This window comes from Oryx dammah, unplaced genomic scaffold (genome assembly GCF_014754425.2).
Source record: "Oryx dammah isolate SB20612 unplaced genomic scaffold, SCBI_Odam_1.1 HiC_scaffold_10, whole genome shotgun sequence".
NCBI lineage: Eukaryota > Metazoa > Chordata > Mammalia > Artiodactyla > Bovidae > Oryx > Oryx dammah.
The window spans coordinates 51,067,378-51,089,101 of NW_024070194.1; the positions used below are offsets into that span (position 1 = coordinate 51,067,378).

General features: G+C 37.5%; 1 protein-coding gene across 1 annotated transcript in view; it reads right to left on the reverse strand.

Annotated features, from left to right (window-relative positions):
* Positions 1–21,724, reverse strand: part of MRC1 (mannose receptor C-type 1) — a 110,512-nt gene that overhangs the window by 35,850 nt on the left and 52,938 nt on the right. Inside the window, exons 10-17 of the mRNA XM_040248087.1 lie at positions 19,365–19,480; positions 17,324–17,472; positions 14,256–14,455; positions 11,699–11,826; positions 10,961–11,048; positions 9,334–9,478; positions 6,912–6,953; positions 722–885 (exon numbers count right to left, since the gene is read on the reverse strand). Of these exons, the coding sequence (XP_040104021.1) occupies positions 722–885; positions 6,912–6,953; positions 9,334–9,478; positions 10,961–11,048; positions 11,699–11,826; positions 14,256–14,455; positions 17,324–17,472; positions 19,365–19,480 (1,032 nt within the window). The remainder of the gene's footprint in view (positions 1–721; positions 886–6,911; positions 6,954–9,333; positions 9,479–10,960; positions 11,049–11,698; positions 11,827–14,255; positions 14,456–17,323; positions 17,473–19,364; positions 19,481–21,724) is intronic.

Genomic DNA, 21,724 nt, shown 5'->3' on the forward strand with positions numbered 1-21,724 from the left:
GTGCAATATTAGGAAATGCCTTGAAAATTTCAAACCATGGTATATCTATGAAGATGGAGATGAATCAGACTACACTCCAAAACCTTCATAATGAAATGAATTCTTACTCTTTCATTACTGTTGAGTTTAATTTTTCCTTCTCTCTTACCTCTTTTCTGGATAACAATAAAGATACAATGAAGATTTTTAAAGAGGAAGAGTGAGTGAAAGATGCTTGGGAAAAAAATCAATTATACTTTAAATAACTGTTAGCTGAAATTTCGGTACAGTCAAGAAACAGTTTTATATGAATAATCAAGCTGTACTATCTATTGACCAAGAAACTAATCCAACTAAGACATAAATTAATAATCAACTCGCACTGTACACAAGGGTTCAGGACTGATATGTAACAACTAGTTAAGAATGATAACCTTTGAAAACAAAATTAGTGAAGTCAAGCCATCAAGTCTGGATTCTCCCAAAGCCCAGTAGGTCCTCCCAAAAAGTCTAAACACTGTTTCTGGGTTCTATGATTCTGCACTGAATATTCCAGCAATCAAGTCATTCACTTATGTGATGGCCAACACCCTCCTCCCTTCCCCTGGGACTTATATCTTTACTCTTGACCTTAGGAGGTTCAAATTCAGCACATAACTGGAAATTGCACCATGAGGTAGCAATCGCAGACATTATTGTTGCTTATCACATGTTACTATTTCATTCTTAATCACATTCTTACATATTTCCATAGAAACTTCTTTTCACTTTCACTTCGGATAGAAGTAAGATCACCAAAATTCCTCTTGCAAAATTCTCGTGCCTTGTCCATGGTTGCCTTCTCTTTGCTGAAATAATACTGGTAGTCTTTGTAAATAACCCACCCATCATCGGTGACTGGTAGATCTGAAAAATAAATGAAAAAGGTGATGAATTTTACTTAGATGAATTCAAGAATCTGGTATGTAAGCTACACAAAAGTGAAAAGGACAGAGTAGCCCTTCAGAGGTGTCTGCAACTCGGAGAACTCAGAAGGAGCAGAACATTTATGCCAATACAGACTGAATTACCTAAACCCAAATATCTACTTTCTAACTCTGTAAAAACTAAGTTCCATGTCTCATTATTGGGTAAGAGAACTCCCAACATTACATTCATCAAAGAATCACAGAGCTGGAATGATTAACATACATGTACCCAGATGTTCTAGATTCAAAGAATAGAAGCCATGAGAAAGCAGTTTTCATCTCAGTGTAACAAAGAGGTTTTAACAGATGTACTTTGATGCTTCAATGTATAATCGGAGAACCAAGGAATTCCCATACCCGGAGAGCTTCCAAGGCTTCTTCCCAACCAAAGAATTCTATGGTTCTGTGCTGTAGCAAGCTGAATAAGAGTCCAAAACATACCCAGGTCTTTTTTGTTTTTAAAATGTATTTGGCTCCACTGGGTCTTAGTTGTGGCATACACTGGGATCTTTAGTTGTGACAGTGTGTATTCTAGTTCCCTAACCAAGGATCGAACCTCGGCCCTGAATTGGGAGCATGGAGTCTTAGCCACTGGATCAACAGGGAAGTCCTGATACCCAGGTATCTGGAATCTGTAAATGTTATACAGAAAAAAGGTACTTTGTAGATGTGATTAAATTAAAAAAACTTTATATGGAGAGATTATCCTAAGTTTTCTAGGTAGGCCCTGAATATAAATCATAAGTATCCTTATAGTGGGAGACAGAGGGAGATGTGAGTACAGAAGAAGGTGGCTTTGTGACAAATGAAGGAAGATGCTACACCGTTGGTTTTGATGATGAAGGAGTGGGCCATTAACCAACAAATGTAAGGAATGCAGCTCTAGAAGCCGGTGACAACAAGGATATAGACTCTCCCTTAGAGCCTCTGGAAGGAGCATGGTCCTGCCCATCCCTTGATTTCAGCCCAGGGAAACTGAGATCATATTCCTGACCTCCAGAACTGTAAGAGAATAAATGCATGTAGCCACCAAATTTGTGGTAATCTGTTACAGCAGCTATAGGAAAGTCATATATGAGGCCCTTGGATTTGATTCATGAACACTGAGAAACTGCATTAACATGTCTGATGTTTGTGCATGTCAGTATCTGTCTGGAGGAGAAGATGCAAGTTCTCATAAGATTCTCAAAGATATTAAGAATCTCTTCTATCTTCCCAGGATAAGTATTTTCCCCCCACCTCACTGAGAAAGCAATGAGGAAAAAAAAAAAAGCTATCAATATCAGAAAAGAAAAAAAAGGTGGGAGGAGAACAAGATGGCAGAGGAGTGGGTTGACATGGAGGACATCTCTCTCCACGGACGCATCAGGAATACACCTTCAGACACAGAAGTGCATGCAGAACACCAGCTGAGAGCAGACAGGAGTGCCTGAGCAGCAGAAAAGAATACACAGACCCATGCAAAACTCGGTAGGAGGAAGGAACTGGGGGGAAAGCAGGAGTGTTAGTAGGACTGGGCCTGTCCTCTGCGGGTGGGGGAACTGAAGCAGGGGTCTGATCCCCACATCAGGGCAACCGTCTGAGTAAGAGGAGAAACATTTAAGGCTGAGAGTGAAATAGCTGATCTGTGGCAACCTAAATGGAATGAGAATCAGACGGTCCTTGCTGCAGCTATACCCACCCTGGACAGGGACACAGGTCCCGTGGAAGGCGCAGCAGCTGGGAGCTGGAGTGTAGGGACTGTGGAGCAATCCCAAGGCGAGGGAGGGTTGCTGTTGACTGTGGAGAGACAGCGAGGGGATGTGAAGGAGGAGGTTGTGGGGGAAATGCCTGTGGAGGAAAGCCACCATGGAAGCATGGTGATACTGCTGAATCATGCATGGGGGTGGAGCCATCACCATCACCTCTCTCTCCCCATCTGCCAGCATCAGCAGCTGAACAATAGAGAGGCTGGCCCATCAAACGTCTGACGCACTGAACTACAGAGTAGGACCCCACCCAGGGTGCCTCTTTAAGTGCCTGACATGCCTATCTACAGAGTAGGACCCCAGCCAGGGGAGCCACTCTATGTTCCTGATGTGCCGAACAACAGAGAAAGACCCCAGGCAAGGGAGCTCTCTAAGTGCCTGAATGGGTGGAGCTACAAACAACAGGTTGCTGAAGAAATCAAAAGGAAAATCAAAATATTTCTAGGAACAAATGACAATGAAAACATGACAACTCAAAACCTATGGGAGGCAGCAAAAGTAGCTCTCGCAGGGAAGCTTATAGCAATACAATCCTACCTCAAGAAACAGGAAAAACACTACAGACAACCTAACTTAACACCTGAAACAACTGGAAAAGGAAGAACAAAAGAACCCAAAATTAGTAGAAGGAAAGAAATCATAAAGATCCGAGCAGAAATAAATGAAAAAGAAATGAAAGAAACAATCGTAAAGATTAATAAAACTAAAAGCTGGTTCTTTGAGAAGATAAACAAAATTGACAAACCTTTAGCCAGACTCATCCAGAAAAATAGAAGAATCAAATCAAAAAAAATTAGAAACGAAAAAGGAGAGGTTACAACAGACAATGCAGAAATACAAAGGATTACAAGAGACTATTATGAACAATTATGTGGCAATAAAATGGATAACCTGGAAGAACTGGACAGATTCTTAGAAAAGTTCAATCTTCCAAGACTGAACCAAGAAGAAATAGAAATTATGAACAACCCAATTACAAGCACTGAAACTGAAGCTGTGATCAAAAATCTCCCAAAAAACAAAAGCCCAGGACCAGATGGCTTCACTGGAGAATTCTATCAAACATTTAGAGAAGAGCTAATGCCTATCCTTCTAAAACTCTTTCCAAAAATTGCAGAGGAAGAAACATTTCCAAACTCATTCAATGAGGCCACCATCACCCTTATACCAAAACCAAAGATAACACAGAAAAAGAAAACTATAGGCCAATATCACTGATGAACATAGATGCAAAAATCCTCAACAAAATTTTAGCAAACAAAATTCAGCAACACATCAAAAAGCTCATATAGCATGATCAAGTTGGGTTTATTCCAGGGATGCAAGGATTCTTCAATATATATAAATCAATGTGATATACCATATTAGCAAATTGAAAGATAAAAATCATATGATAATCTCAATAGATGCAAAAAAAGCCTTTGACAAAATTCAGCACCCATTTATGATTAAAACTCTCCAAAAAATGGGCACAGAAGGAACCTACCTCAACATAGCAAAGGCCATACATGATAAGCCTACAGTAAACATTATTCTCAATGGTGAAAACCTGAAAGCATTCCCCCTAAGATCAGGAATGGGACAAGGGTGTCCACTTTCACCACTACTATTCAACACAGTTCTGGAAGTCCTAGCGACAGTAATCAGGGAAGAAAAAGAAATAAAAGGAATCCAGATGAGAAAAGAAGTAAAGCTCTCATTGTTTTCAGATGACATGATACTGTACATAGAAAACCCTAAAGACAGTATCAGAAAATTACTAGAGCTAATCAGTGAATTTAGCAAAGTTGCAGGATACAAAATCAATACACAGAAATCACCTCCATTTCTATATACTGACAATGAAAAATCAGAAAGAGAAATTAAGGAATCAATCCCATTCACCATTGCAACAAAAAGAATTAAATATCTAGGAATAAGCTTACCTAAGGAGACAAAAGAACTATACACAGAAAATTATAAGACACTAATGAAAGAAATCAAAGATGACATAAACAGATGGAGAGATATTCCATATTCCTGGGTAGGAAGAATCAATATTGTTAGAATGACTATACTACCAAAGGCAATCTACAGATTCAATGTGATCCCTATCAAATTACCAATGGTATTTTTCACAGAACTATAACAAAAAAATTTCACAATTCATATGGAAACACAAAAGACCCCAAATAGCCAAAGCTATTGAGAAAGAAGAATGGAGCTGGAGGAATCAACCTTCCTGACTTCAGATTATACTACAAAGCTACAGTCATTAAGACAGTATGGTACTGGCACAGAAACAGAAATACAGACCAATGGAACAAGATAGAAAGCCCAGAAATAAACCCATGCACCTATGGGTACCTTAGATTTGACAAAGGGGGCAAGAATATACAATGGGGCATAGATAGCCTCTTCAATAAATGGTGCTGGGAAAACCGGACAGCTACATGTAAAAGAATGAAATCAGAACACTTCCTAACACCATACCATACACAAAGATAAACTCAAAATGGATTAAAGGCCTAAGTGTAAGACCCGAAACTATAAAACTCCTAGAGGAAAACATAGGCAGAACACTCTCTGACATAAATCAAAGCAAGATCCTCTATGAACCACCTCCTAGAGTAACAGAGATAAAAACAAAAGTAAACAAGTGGGACCTGATTAAACTTAAAGCTTTTGCACAGCAAAGGAAACTATAAGCAAGGTGAAAAGACAACCCTCAGAATGGGAGAAAATAATAACAAATGAAACAATTGACAGAGGATTAATTTCCAAAATATACAAGGAGCTCATACAACTCAATGCTAGAAAAACAAACAACCCAATCAAAAAGTGAGAAAAAGACCTAAACAGACATTTCTCCACAGAAGACATACAGAGGGCTAACAAACATGAAAAGATGCTCAACATCAGTCATTATCAGAGAAATGCAAATCAAAACTACAATGAGATATATCACCTTACATCAGTTAGAATGGCCCTCATAAAAAAGTCTACAAACAATAAATGCTGGAGAGGGTGTGGAGAAAAGGAACACTCTTGCACTTTTGATGGGAATGTAAATTGATACAGACACTATGGAAGACAGTTCAGAGATTCCTTAAAAAACTAGGAATAAAACCACCATATGACCGAGCAATCCCACTCCTAGGCATATACCCAGAGGAAACCAAGACTGAAAAAGACACATGTATCCCATGGTTCATTGCAGCACAACTTACAATAGCTAGAACACAGAAGCAACCTAGATGCCCATCAGCAGATGAGTGGATAAAAAACCTGTGGTACATATACACAATGGAACATTACTCAGCATAAAATGAAATGCCTTTGAGTCAGTTCTGATGAAGTGGATGAACCCAGAACCTATTATACAGAGTGAAGTAAGTCAGAAAGAGAAAGATAAATATCATATTCTAATGAATATATATGGAATCTAGGAAAATGGTACTGAAGAATTTACTTACAGGGCAGCGATGGAGAAACAGACAAAGAGAATAGACTTATGGACATGGGGAGAGGGGAGGAGAGGGTGAGATGTATGGAAAGAGTAACATGGAAACTTACATTACCATATGTAAAGTGGACAGCCAGTGGGAATTTGCTGTATGGCTAAGAATCTCAAACAGGGGCTCTATATCAACCTAAAGGGGTGGGATGGGGAGGGAGACGGGAGGGAAGTTCAAAAGGAAGGGGATATATGTATACCTATGACTGATTCAGGTTGAGGTTTGATAGAAAACAACAAAATTCTGTAAAGCAATTACCCTTCAATAAAAAAATAAATTAAAAAAAAGAATAACCTGTACACCAACAGTATATTAACACATACATATGGAATCTAGAAAGATGATAAGGACAATCCTATATGCAAGGCAGCAAAAGAGACACAGATGTAAATAACAGACTTTTGGACCCTGTGGGAGAAGGCGAGCATGGGATGATTTGAGAGAATAGCACTGAAACATGTATATTATCATACGCAAAACAGATGACCAGTCCAAGTTCAATGCATGAAACAGGGCACTCGAAGCCAGTGCTCTGAGACAACTCAGAGGGATGTGGTGGGGAGGGAGGTGGGAGGAGGGTTCAGGATGGGGAGACACGTGTGCACCCATGGCTGATTCATGTTGATGTATGGCAAAACCACCACAAGACTGTAAAGTGATTAGCCTCCAATTAAAATAAAGTAATTTTAAAAAAGAAAAAAAAAAACGGAAACACCTACTGTCGTGAGGAGCTGGTGTTGGCTCAGGTTTGGGAGTCTGTCCTGGAAAACAAGAGAAAATTAGATATAAAAGGTGATTGAATTTGTGCTCTTTCATACCCTCTGGTTTCATTATCTTCATGGAGTAATATGGCTGAAAGTCTAACTCTTCTTTCTCTTTCTTCCACTCTCCAATGCTACTATCATGTTGTGGGGGAGAAAAGCAAAGGGAAACAAAATTAGGAGTTTAAGAGTTCGACAAATTAGGTGCAATACCACTAAAAATTGGAAGACAGTTTTCAAGCACAACAAGTAGCATTATATAAAGAAAGGAAAGAACACGAGTTTTGGAATCAGAAAACCTAGGTTCAAATCCCAGTTCAGGTTTGAATTTCTTACCTTTAATTTTCTCAGCTACAAAAAGGAGTTGTCATACACGTAAAGAGATGGGATAAAATATGCAAGTTATCGGTATTTAGAAGCTGCTCAATAGATGTTATTTTTACAGTAACACATCTTATAATCAGCTGTGAAAGCATAAATTTTCATTATTTGAAACCATTAGATATGAGCTATTTATTTATAAAATATAGTTTCTTCAAAAAAGCATATTCTTACTAAATGCACGTTTTATGAAAAGTTAAATATTTTTCTTTCTAAGTAGTTAATGATCTACCTGGACTTTGTCAGAATCTGATAAAAAGGCTCAAGTTATGTAGCTTTTGGTTTAATGAATTTAACATCTGTAAGAATAGAGCTGCCAATAACACACAAGGAAATTAGTCCTTGGGAGCAAAGAGACCTTTAAAGAAAAACTGGCCATTATTCATTCCTCCAAGTTTTTGCGAAATGCCAGGCTGTATGAAGCACAAGCTGGAATCAAGATTGCCAGGAGAAATATCAATAACCTCAGATATGCAGATGACACCACCCTTATGGCAGAAACTGAAGAGGAGCTAAAGAGCCTTTTGATAAAAGTGCAAGAGGAAAATGGAAAAGCTGGCTTAAAATTCAACATTCTAGAAACGAAGATCATGGCATCTGGTCCTATCACTTCATGGCAAATAGATGAGGAAACAGTGCCAGATTTTATTTTCTTGGGCTCCAAAATCACTGCAGATGGTGACTGCAGTCATGAAATTAAAAGATGCTTGCTCCTTGTAAGAGAAGCTATGACCAACCTAGACAGCATATTAAAAAGCAAAGATATTACTTTGCTGACAAAGGTCCATCTAGTCAAAGCTATGGTTTTTCCAGTAATCATGCATGGATGTAAGAGTTGGACCATAAAGAAGGCTGAGTGCTGAAGAATTGATGCTTTTGAACTGTGGTGTTGGAGAAGACTGTTGAGAGTCCCTGAGCTGCAAGGAGAATCAACCAGTCAATCTTAAAGGAAGTCAGTCCTGAATATTCATTGGAAGGACTGATGCTGAAGCTGAAACTCCAACATTTTGGCCAACTGATGTGACGAACTGACTCACTTGAAAAGACCTTGCTGCTGGGAAAGACTGAAGGCAAGAGAAGAAGGGAATAACAGAGAAGGAGATGATGGGATGGCATCACCAACTGGATAGAAATGAGTTTGAGCAAGCAAGAGTTGGTGATGGACAGTTTTGAAAGCCTGGCGTACTGCAGTCCATGGGGTCACAAAAAGTCAGACATGGCTGAGTGACTGAACTGAACGGATTCATTCCTCCATCCTGAAAACACTATAAACACTCATCTAAGCAAGAGTAAGGCAAACAGCAGGAGAGCAACACAGTATTTTCAGCAAGAGTTGGAGCTGTAGCCAAGGTTCCCAGACAGCAGAGGGCGATGTGGTTCTATTTATCTGTTGACAAAGGAGGATGTTAATATACATTTTGGTTCAAGGGTGGGCCTATTTATCTTAAAAGAATCTGACTTGGCTATGTGGAGTTTTGTGAGTCATTAATTATGACTGATACGTACGCATTCATCATTGTTGACCATCAACAACATGGTGGATCGTATAGCATCAGGGGCCTCAGAATGGTGCCAACTCTTCAGATGAGAAATCAGTCTGCAGTATATTCAGACTGAGGGAGATAGCACCTACTGGATGATGAATGTGGGTCAGAGGGTGAAAATCCCCCAACAGAAATCGCACTCTCTTTACTCTGCTTACAGAGTCAAACATCTACCCACTCCCATGACTGTAGGAACTGAACAGGAACAGCAGCTCGTGAGAACTATTTTGGAGGCCACACTCCGGTCCAGGCTTCTGGGCTGGCCTTTTCATCCTCTGTTGCTTTGGAAGATTTATCTGTGTTCAGCGAGTTCACTCTTATCCTGTGAAGTGATGGCCCTTGGGGGTTCCCTTACATTATTCCGCTTGTTTGGTTGCATGAATAAAGGGAAGACTTTGGGATCACAGGAGGTTAGTTTTCCAATCTGAGATAAAGCAGAGGGCAGGTCATCCTACCTTTTCGTATCTGGCAAATCCAGTTGTTAAGATGTTCACAGTTAATGTCATTCCAGGACATAGCAGGGTCACCTTTTAACTCGCCACAGTATTCAACATTTTGATAATTATTAGGTTCTCCATAAGCCCAATTTTCATATGACACCTATGTTAGAAACATCACATTATAACCATTAGCCAATACCAATCATCTATCCCTGTGATTCACTTGGTAAAGAATCTGCCTGCAATGCAGGAGACCTGGGTTCAATCCCTGGGTCAGGAAGGTTCCTTTGGAGAAGGAAACGGCAACCCACTCCAGTACTCTTGCCTGGAGAATTCCATGGACGGAGGAGCCTGGCAGGCTACAGTCCACGGGGTCGCAGAGTTGGACACAACTGTGTGACTTTCACTTTCATCCAAATACAAAAGGAAAGATGTTCACTTTTTTATTCTCTTTACTTTTTTTCACAATATATTTGCTTTGAAAACAAGTTTGATGAGAACAGCTGGGAAAGAAATAGCTCCTATTACATGGGAACTTTTGAAGCTGAATAAAGTATTTTAATTATTAAAAATTTTTATTTACTCTTATTAAATAGAATGTATCCAGGACCACAAAAGTGGGATTTGTATATAGGAAAAATTTGGTATAGAAGTTACAATTCTCAGTATTGGGAGCTCCTAAATTTACAACTCATCCTGAAGGGATAACATTTCATTGTGATATTTGAAACTTTCTTTTATTAGAGGGGTAGGAGAAAGAAATGGAGAAGGAAATGGCAACCCACTCCAGGACTGCTGTCTTTAAAATCCCATGGATGGAGGAGCCTGGTAGGCTATAGCCCATGGGGTTGCCAAGAGTCTGACACGACTGAGCAACTTCCCTTCACTAGGAGAAAGAAATAAAACTAGTTCTTCTTACAAACAAAAAGGACTTCTGAATATTGCTAACAAAGTTACCAAATGTTACCAAGATGAATACTGGAAATAAGTGGAGGGCTAGGATTAGGTTCACTATGGTGTTTTCAGAGGAATCAGAGCCTATATCATGACCTATTTTCCAGAGATCTAAATACAAAATCCTTGTTATCAATGGAGCCATCAAATAATCCACCCTACACAAGTGCTTTGAGAAGTTGCTAATGGGTGGTAAGAGGTAGAACTGAAATTACACAAAATCACTCCCTGCGATGACTGCCAGCATGTGCCATACCCTCCCGCTACCCCATTGCTGAGCATGGAGAAGTCTGACAGAAGTCAGTGGTTGACAAAAGTCAGTGGTTTCTAACAAAATATCAAAAGTTGTTTCCATATCTCCTAGTCTATAAGACATCATAAAACACTCAGTTTTTAAGAAGTCTAGCTACTTACATACCAATTTGGCATGAGAGAAGGAAGACATTATTTTATATAAATTAGAAGAATGAGTTTCCTAATTTTTTTCAGTCTACCATGGTTGCACCTCAGGTGAATAGAACTGTTCTGGGTCAGAGGCAGAATAATGACCCTAACATAGCATTTATTTTGCATAGAAAAATGTCTCTAACTATCATCATAACCAATCTTTTGAGTAACCCCAAAAGATAACATCAAAATAAAGACACAATAAAAGTAAGAAAAGTATCTATGAAATCAAATTACTCACAGGGGATCCATCACTCCAAGTAAAGCCCTCGGAAGGACTTCCATATGTCAGTCCCAACCAAAATAGTTCATGGTAGCTTCCACTAGCCCTGCAACATACAAGATATAAAGGCAGCTGATGCTACTATATGAAACAAATTTGGTTACCTATGAGTCCTAATCAAATTTGAAAATGACTCCCAAAATATAAATTGGTTAGTACACAGCTGAAGGAGTAAATGACTAAATATAAGCATTATGCAACAGTTGCACATTTTGGTACAACTTGTAAATATCCTGAAAACAAGCTGCTGTTTGAAATAATTGTAAAGCATTGAGATATTCACTCATTTAATAAATGAATAATAAGTGTGTTATGCTTTTATAGAGCAATTCATCTAGGGATGTATAGCTATAAAATTAAAGCATTTGGAAATGAAGTGAAAGTCACTCAGTCGTGTCTGACTCTTTGCAACCCCACGGATTGTAGCTTGTCAGGCTACTCTGTCCATGGAATTCTCCAGGCCAGAATCTGGAAGTGAAACTCAGTCCAAAAGTACCCATAGATTTGGGATATAGCATCACCAACTCAATGGACATGAACCTGGGCACACTCTGGGAGATGATGAGGGACAGGGGAAACTGGCCTGTTGCAGTCCATGGGTTTGCAGAGTCCGACACAACTTGACAACTGAATAATAACAACAAATGTGGACTCAAAGGGTCAAAGGAAGGAGTGTTAAATAGAAAAGATACTTACGTTACTAATCGCCATATTGCTTGCTGTTCCTCCTTATTATTGATACTAGCTAGATCTCCACCCAGAGCTCTACAAAAATCTCGAGATTCAAACCACGTTTTCTTCTCATGTTTACCTTTTGCAAACAGCTAAAAGTAATACAAATTCAGAATTTATTTTACACTTCACAGCTTATCAAACCAAGAGAAATAATTATCTACTTTTGACGAGATTTCATTTAGCGAAAAGCAAGACATTACAATGGCCCCAAGCAATGTAATTCTCTTGGCTGAAAATCAATTTATGAGAGAATATTTGGGTAACAGAATTTGACAGATGATTTTGTTGAGAAAACCCTAGAAAATAGAATTATTTTATAGCACTGAAAAAGTCAGATTGAAAGGTTTAGGTATATGGGTTAGGCATACAGCTTCTTGCAGAAGACAGGATTAATTTGGTTAAGTGTCAACTATGCCATTCAGGTGGAAAAGAAACTTGATATAGAGAAAGCAAACATAAATAAAAATTTAAGGATAATAACCTCCCTAAGATAGTGCCACAGTTTTGTTATCCTGTTTAGCTTAAACACTGAATAACCTGAGAGTCTTCCAAAGCTTCATTGGTATGTTCTTAAAATGGTCTTATCATTTTTGCTTATGGTTGCATATTTTAGCAAAGATTGGAGGTCATGGCATGACAGACACTAATTGGACAGAGCATGTAAAAAGATGGTATGTAAGCTAAATTTATTATTTATTTAGAGAATATGTCATATTACCCAGAGGACTGCTGGGGGAATGGAACCCACAGGGATCCATCAGGATGTAAACAGTAGAGCAGTTTACATCATTGTATTCATCAACTTTTATAATTTTCATTCATTGCTTCTCATGAGACATGGCCTGTATCATTGTAGGCTTGTAGAAAAGGAATTTGTTTCCAATAGACCTGTGGTTGTCTAGTTGTCATCAAGCAACCTGAGGCAATCTTCACCTTGACCCTACTTGAGTTCCTGGGACACGTGTGCCTTGAGCAACTTTTCATTGCAGTAACTCCCAAGACCTCTGTGAGTACCTCAACTTGTGTAGATGGTGATAGAAGATTTTATTTTTGTAAATCAATTTACTAATAGCTGAACTTTATTAAGAATTTTCACACCTTAGCATGTACAAAGATGGTCTATATATTTTCAGACAAACTCTACCCCAAGCACCTCCAAAATCATAATTCCTAGGGAAGCACACATTTGAGTTTGTTAAACATCTACCCAGATAATGTCTGCTGGAACTCTTGGTTCATTTCCCAGCTCTGGAGAATTCTGTACCATCTCTCAGAAATCCTGCAACAAATCTCCATAGCCTGCCACTCTCCAGTGAATGGCTGTGTATAGGACGAACCTGGCCTTTGTGTAACAACTCAAAAGTTTCCAGAGGCAACAATAAAATACCTGATTTGCTTTGTATTAGTCTTCAACCCATTCATAAAATCCTCTCCAGTCTTGGCCGAATACTTTCCCTTCTATGTAAATTATGCTCATTAGTCTCTGTTACTGCTAGTTACCAACCAAATTAGCCCTTAAGTTAGAGACTAAACAACCTCATTCCAATACACATTAGCAACTGAAGTTCTTCATCAGCTTTGTCTAACTGTCTTACAAAACATGCCAGAGCCATATGCCTCAAAGGACGGAATAAAAGAGGTCCCGAGAACTGGCCATTAGAGAATAATGTCATTAAGTGGTATTTAAGTATCGGGTTGACCAAAAAATTCATTTGGGTTTTTCTGTAACATCTTACAGGAAAACCCAAATGAATTTTTTGGCCAACCCAGTACACTGCTATAGTTGGCTAAATCCAACCTCTTCTTTCTTTCTATGATTTACAAGAAAGAAAAAGACCCAAATGCTTAATTCATTGGAGTTGGGGTATGTTTTTTATTTGTTTGGGTGAACTTGATTGCATAAAGAGAAAATGGGTGATCTCACACAGGAATGTACTAAGTGACTACAGGATATCAAACTGCCATTTACGAGTCGCTGAATGGCCATGTACTCCCTACCTAACAGTCCTTCATCTTCCATCAGGCATCATAATCAGGGGTTAAATAAGAACAAAGGAATATTCTGTCCATGTGGCTTGACTGCAGATTCGTTTATCAATTCACTTAGCCAAAAGCTTGAGCTCCAAGAACAGAGCCAAAATGGGATGCCATAGGATAGCATGAGGTGGGGCAGGAATTTTCACTGATTAAAAGAAACGTGAGCTCAGAAAGCATGGGAAAGAGGAAAGATGCCAAGTGTATGGAGTGATAAAGGCAGAGCAGGTGAAGAAAGGCTGGTGTGACTTCTGTTTACGGTATTGGTCATGTTTGTTGGTCTGAATGCAACTGGTTCTTATCTTTCCACCCAAGGAGCACTCTTTAAAAACAACAAGTGCCCAAGTCCCCTTTCAGATCAATAACATCGGAATTTCTATAGGTTCAACCCGGACATTGCTTTTGTTTTGTTTTCATTCCTTAGATGATTCTTTAGGCTGAAACATATCCCCAGTTCTTGAAGAGCTCAGCAATGGATACTTACTTTGAAGCACAAGCTTGTTTTACTGGAGGCACCCCAATCCTCTGGACATTTGGGTTCGGGGGTGGTTGTGGGCGCTGGTGGGCGAGTGACTCCTTCTGCCCAGTGTTTGCACACAAATTTTGCCTTTTCTTCACATCTCAAGACATCCCACAAGCCCCCTGCAACCCCAGTCTTCATGGCAACACACCCGGCTTTCCGTCCTGCAGGTAACAAAGCAGAATTCACAACAGGTGATTGTGAAACCTGGCTGTGCTCAAAGAGCTCAAACCTGAGCTTCAAGTAGTGGGATAAAATCTACTGTGATAAGAAAATGTAGAGGAGACACTCTGCAGCATTTCGTAATTGCTTTGTTCTATTTCTGAACCATTATTTGCCTTTTATTTGTGTGGCCTATATCCCCAACTGAATTATCAATATAATCTCAAATGTCAAGGTTTGGCAGAAATAGAGACATAGATAGATGTAGGGAGCAAAATATGGACACCAAGTGGGGAAGGGAGAGTGGGATGTGTTGGGAGATTGGGATTGATATATATACACTATTGATACCATGTATAGAATAAATAACTAATGAGAACCTGCTGTATAGCACAGGCAACTGTACTCAATGCTCCAAAACAGAGGGGATCAATGTATACATATGGCTGACTCATTTTGATTTACAGCAGAAATGAATACAACATTGTAAAGCAACTTGTACTCCTATAAAAAGCAATTAACAGTTGCCAGGAGGTAACCCAAAGCCTTCATGTGAAAGTAACTCTGAAAAAAAAAAATTTGTCAGGGTTTTGGTAACATTTTGTATTTCTAATATCTGGCGGAGTTCTCCCCCCCGGCCCCGCACACAGACATAACAATACAATATTTTTAGTATGATAAAATCTATCATACTGACAAAAATAACAGGGGTTTTGCTTTACCAAGGAAGTTGTTTTTTTAAATTAATTTTTATTTTATATTGGAATATAGTTGATTTAAATTGTTGTGTTAGTTTCAAGTGTACAGCAAGGTGATTCAGTTATACATACACTTATATACAGTCTTTTTTAGATTCTTTTTTCCATTGAGGCCATTACAGAGTATTGAGTAGAGCTCCCTGTGCTATACAACAGGTCCATATTAGTTATCTATTTTATATATAGTAGTGTGTATAGGTCAATCCTAATCTTCCAATTTATCCCTCCCTGCCTTTATCCCCTAGTAACCATAATTATATTTTCTACCTCTGTAACTCTGTTTTGTAGATAAGTTCATCTGTGCCCTTAAATTTTTTTTTATTTTATATTGGAGCATAGTAGATTAACAATGCTGTATTAATTTCAGGTGTACAGCAAAGTGATTCATACATATACATGTATATTTTCATTTTAAAATTCTTTAATGGATAAAGAAGCATATAAAATAGAATGTGGACTATACTAACCTTCATAGTTTATTTCAAAATAGCATTAAGATAGAACTTTAAAAACATTAGGATTTCTTACTGCTAAGATGAGATAATCTTTGATTATTATACTTTTAAAGGCAGTATATGTTTAGTTTTAGAGAACTACACTTTCCCCAAAATATTTTCTCTATGATTGCTAATTCCCTATGACTGTGGTTTGATTTATTTTTATTCCCTAAGGATGTTCCTAGATTAATCTCTCAGTATCCTACTGCGAAATGATCAACACCAGTGAAATTAAGGCATGTTGTCTGGCGAGTAAAAATTACCACTCAAAAAAAAAAAAATGCACTCAGCTCTTAATATACTGCCCTGTTCTTTCAAAATAAACTTAAATCTTACTATTTTCCAGAATGTTCAATTAATTAAACAGAAATCACACTATCCAAATTACTGATCTATTTTCCTTATTGATGACTGAGGATACAAATTTTAAAAACTTCTGAAGATTTGGACTTATTAGGCCAAACAGTTAATTTGCATACTTAAGCTCTATTATTCCTTCCATAGCTTTTCAACTAGGCACAATGAAACATTTTCTCTAAGGATGTTGAATTTCCTGAGTGCAGTCATACTGAATTACATCATAGGCTATGACACCAGTGAATAAAAAAAGCAAAAAATAATTTGAGTGTCTATTTCAGAAACTTCTTATTAACGAAGGCAAATAAAAATTTATAGGGAGAGTGACCTTCATGCAAAGAGCATGGATTTGGGAATTACAAAGATTAGCCTAAATCCATGCTTGTAAATTTTCCAAGTCCCAGTTTCCATCTCGACACAAGGAGGATACTGAAACTTAGCTTATGGGTTTTCTATAAATATAAAACTAAATCCAGGGCATATACACTAAGTCCCCTACATGCAAACAAATTCCATTCTGAGAGTGCATTTGTTAAGTCCAATTTGTTTGTAAGTGTAATAAAGTTAGCCTAGGAACCCAACTAACACAGATGGCTATATAATACTGTACTATAATAGGTTTATAACACTTTTCACACAAATAATACATAAAAAACAAAAATAAAGAAAACAATTTTAATATTACAGTACAGTACCTTGAAAAGTACAATAGTACAACAGCAGGCATCCAGCGGCACATTCACATCTTTTGAAAGCTTGCCACTTGAGGGTTTGTATGTAGGGGACTTATTGTAAAGAGCTAACAGGGTGGCCCATTCAAGATACTGAAATAATGCATTCCACATAAGCACTCAGTCTTGTTCTACCACTGAAGCACAGTCATATTTCTGTTCATAGTCACATTGAAAGTTTTATATCCCCTGAGGACAGTTTTAAGTTCTCAGAAATACGTGAACCAGTGGTCACCATGGAATCTTTCTGACCATTAAGGATTTCATCACTATTTTATAAATACTTCAAATAGAGTGGCACCAAATAACCTAGGAGTTTTCTCTTCCTTTTTATCTTAGACCACTGCACGCTAATGGGAACACTTTTAAAAAAAAAAAAAAAAGAGAGTGAAATAAAAAATAATAACATTTTAATAGTACAATGAATTTACAGAAGTCTATTTGGAAAGGTCCATGAAGGAATCACAGGTTTGGCCAAATGGATATGTGGGGTGAATGGAAGCCTGAAACGGATGCCCTGCACATACCTGGCATATCCGAGTTCCAGTGTGTGAACTGAACGCCTTCCTCGACGGTCCACTGAAAGGTGCCTTTTTGTTGTACATCGGAAAGTCCTATCCAAAAATATCTTTCAGGCCTCAATCCAACCAAACTAGTCAAAAAGGCTTGTTCATATCTTAAAAAAAATTTAACTAAATTTTAGGAAAAAAGTGAATTTTTCTAATTATCCACATGAAAAACATCTCAATTATATGCCTGTGCTATCTTTTAGTTGGCAAATCAAACCTATTAGATCCTATCTACTTGTCATTTAAATTATGCAAATTTTTGCTAAGGAAGTGTGATCTTATGAAGGAAAAGTATCATATGGCTGATAGAATAAAATCATTCAAATGTACCCAAACTATTTCTCTCTATTTCTCATCAGTCCCTCTGCTTCTCCTGTTGTCTTTTAAAATACAATGTTTGAAAATCAGTTCACTTTTCAAATATTTCAGATGCTCCACACAATTCTTGGTGAAGTAAGTGGAGCAGCTGCATCATTATTAAAGATAATACAATTAGAAAAATCTGTGTCGATTTTTCCCTCAATTTCATTTCCATTTCTCAGCTCTGAAACAACAGAGAAAATTATCAAGAAATATAGAGAACTAGAGATTCAATCTCTAGAAAGAACTGGGAGCAGAATCACAAGCTCCAACATTTTTTCTCCTTCTGGATCTCATCTTTATATTTGGCGTCATCTGGTAATAATACACTGTGGTTAGTAAGGCAAACAAAATTTGTCTTAATTGATAAATGACAGTGACGCAGCAGCATACTCAGAAGAGTCTCTCTTTGGAACAAAAGAAAAGTGATGTTCGAAATGTCTAGGAACAAGGGAGTTGTAGATGGCTCTAGCAAGAGCAGAGAGGAAATGGAGAGAAAAACACAATAACAGAAGATTGGTTTGACCCTAGTCTGCATAATTTCATTCCCTGAACTGAACAAACAAACAAAAAATAAATAAATAAGAAACTCAATTTTTCTTAAATGCCTAAACACTAAATTGAACCACAGAGTTAGTGAGTTCCTGAACACAAATATCACAGAAAACACACACACAAAAAGCAAACCTAAAACAGAAAATCTAGGGACATCCATGCTCCAGCAGACTCAAAGACCAATAAGATAGACCAGAATATGCTCCCAAGGTACTTAAAAATGTGTAGCTTACTTCCAGGTCATCAGATAAAACTTATCTATGTTCTGATTTTCAGAGGTAAGCAATGTATCAGACATTTAATTATACATGAAGAAAGAATGCTGAAATATAAGTTTTTTATAAAGACTATATGAATTCTATGAAGTCTATGATGTGTTTCATTTTATCAAAGAATTTTAATATCAGTTGCATCTTCTAGAGATTATTGGGCCTGCTTTGAAGGCCAATAAATATAACTTACTGTATTAAAATTCAATAATTTTTACCAGTTTACTCCAAATCAAATGGATAATTTAAAAAATTAAATTTAAGTTTCTTGAAAAAAGTAGGAGAAAAATAAATACTGAAATCTCAAAGAAGGATGGAACACTAGAAGTTAAAGGTTACATAAAATTCTCTATGTCCACATCTTTTTCTGGACCTATTAGTCTAGCAAGCCTAGAAAATTTCTGCTCCCTCCCACCCCCACTGGACTGCCAAGGGAAGCTCCTGTCTGCCTTTTTTAAGGTTGGAGATGGTAGTAAAAATAGAATGTTTGATTTCTTGAGATGATAAATTTTCCTTACTTTCTCTGCTTTAAAAACTTTGAGATCAACTACATTAAAAAAGTTAGATATATAAACAACATTTACTGGAGTATTAGCAAACTGTTCTTGTTTTATGGTACTAAAAGTAGCAAAATATTTGTTAGTGTTTGCAATGAAGAATTCAAATAAAAATATGATTTTTACTGCTTCTATATTCGCAAGCCATACTTCAAGATTCAGTGTAATTTACTCAGAAATTTAGAGCATACTGATATACTCTTCTGAAAATGTTTCATTATTCAATATATATATATTTTAAATAGAATAGTTGCATACCTGTCTTCAACAGTTGTTAGGTAAGCCTTCTCACTTACACAGGTCTGGTTTGCTTCTGTAAATGTTGAAAGTGTGTGTCCAATCAAATAGCAGTAGAATCCGTGCCTTTTCCACCCCTATTAATATTATCAAGCAGAATATCATGTATATTTATTACATATTATTTAAATAATTTTTATATCTTGAAACACAAATTGATAAACAATAGAAGCATGTAAATAACACAAATATCAGTAACTTGATATGCAATGAAAACAACTTATGTGAATAAAGAAAACAGGAGTGCATTGTTCCTCATATGACAAATTATGATACAAAATGGGGGTGAGGGGAGTCATTCTTTCCATTCTGATGCAATTTTCAACAAAAACCACTTGTGAAATGTTTACCAGAGAAACTGAATGAAATGGCTAGGTTCTCAGTTTTAGAATAGGAAGCCATAGGAACTAATTTGCAGAATAACAAGCCTAGTCACCTACTGAAAACAGCAGTAGATGGTGAGTACAGAGCTGTGCCATCTGGTCAAAGGTTAGTTCTTATCAAACTCCTGGCATCATAATTTGACATGGTTCCTCTCTCACAATTCAAACACATAGAAATGCTAGATAAAAACATGGCAATAAACAGAAAATCCACACTAGAATTTGAGAGAAAGAAGGACAAATCTTTAGGTTCAAAAATGAAAGTACTAGAAAACGAAAAAGCTGGAATAGAAAATGTACAAACTGAGACTAGTTGCCCAGTCATATTTTAGACCAAGATTAAGGTCCTGAAGTTTATGGATTAGGGTTTTACTGTTCATACAGATTAGGATATTGGGCCATCAGCTCACCTGAGGCAGGGAGATAGAACGGATTGTTGTTGTTTAGTTACTAAGTTATGTCTGATTCTTCTATGATCCTGTGGACTGCAGCCTGCCAGGCTCCTCTGTCCATGGGATTTCCCAGGCAAGAATACTGGAATGGGTTGCCATTTCCTTCTCTGGGGGATCCTCCCAACCTAGAGATTAAACCCATATCTCCTGCATTGGCAGGCGGGTTCTTTACCACTGAGCCATCACGGAAGCCCATAGAACTGAAGTCCTTGTGTAAAGATGATACCCACTCATGGTAGCCCCTCTGTGAAAGAAGAGCAAGAAAACACCACCCATAAAACCAGGAAATTAAAAGATCCTTGTCACTTGCTTGGGGATTTGGAAACAGGAACAAAAAAATTCTTCTGCTGAAAACAAATACCAAGTCTGTGCCACAGCTGGGTGCCAGTCCTAACTTTACACTATCCATACTGTGTGAGACTCCGTAGTCAAAACATGAAAAATAAAATACATAAAAGGAGAATCTTGCAGGTGCTTTGAGAATTAAAATGCAAAATCACACAACAGAAATATTTCCATAACCCAGGTCATGTAAGACTATAACATTTGAGGGTAGGGGGAGATGGGACGGTGAACTAATTCACAACCAAAAATTATAAACCATGTAAGACAAATGTCTCCTTTAAGGGAGAGTCAACAGTTTAACATAATAAAACCAAGTGGAAAAGAAGCATGTTATGGTGATTTAAGTGACAAAGGAAGAAACATAATTAATGAGGAAAGATCAAAACACTATGAACAAAGAAAAACAGGATTTGATTACACAAAAAAACAATTTCTAGAAAAGAAAAATATGAAGTTAAAAACTCAATGGCCAGATAAAGCACAGAAAATGTGGTTTCAGAAAGATGAGTAAGCTGACTGAATGTGGAAGAGAGATGAGACTATGAAAAGATGTTTAAAATCATATTGACAGAAAATATAGAAGATACAGAGGGCTTCCCCAATGGCTCAGCATTAAAGAATATGCCTGCAGGGCCCGAGACCCAGGAGACATGCCTGAAGCAACTGAGCATGCGTATATGGTGAATGAGGTTGAAAAGCATCCTGAGAGAAGTTTGAGAAGCACTGAATAGAATGACCGGTAGTTTTCAAGAATGGAAAGACACAAATCCTCAAACTGAAGAGATACTCCACACCAAATGGAACTAATAAAGCAAATCGAAATCTCAACACATTATACTTACAGAGACAATGAAAAAAATCTTAAAATCAATCAGAGAGAAAATACAGATTATCCACTTTTTTAAAATAAAAAAAGAAGAAGAATTAGTTTAACAGGAATTCCAGTAGCAAAAATAAAGGTCAGGAGAAAATGAAATAATATATATAGTGCTGTCAGAAAACAGCTGTCAATCTAGAATTCTAAAATGACTTACCTAAATTACTATGCAGAGGGAAGATGAATTCAAGACATTTTCAAACATAGACAGAGAGTTTTAGACTCCCAAATCCCAGCGCAAAGAACTTCTGAAAGATTAACTTT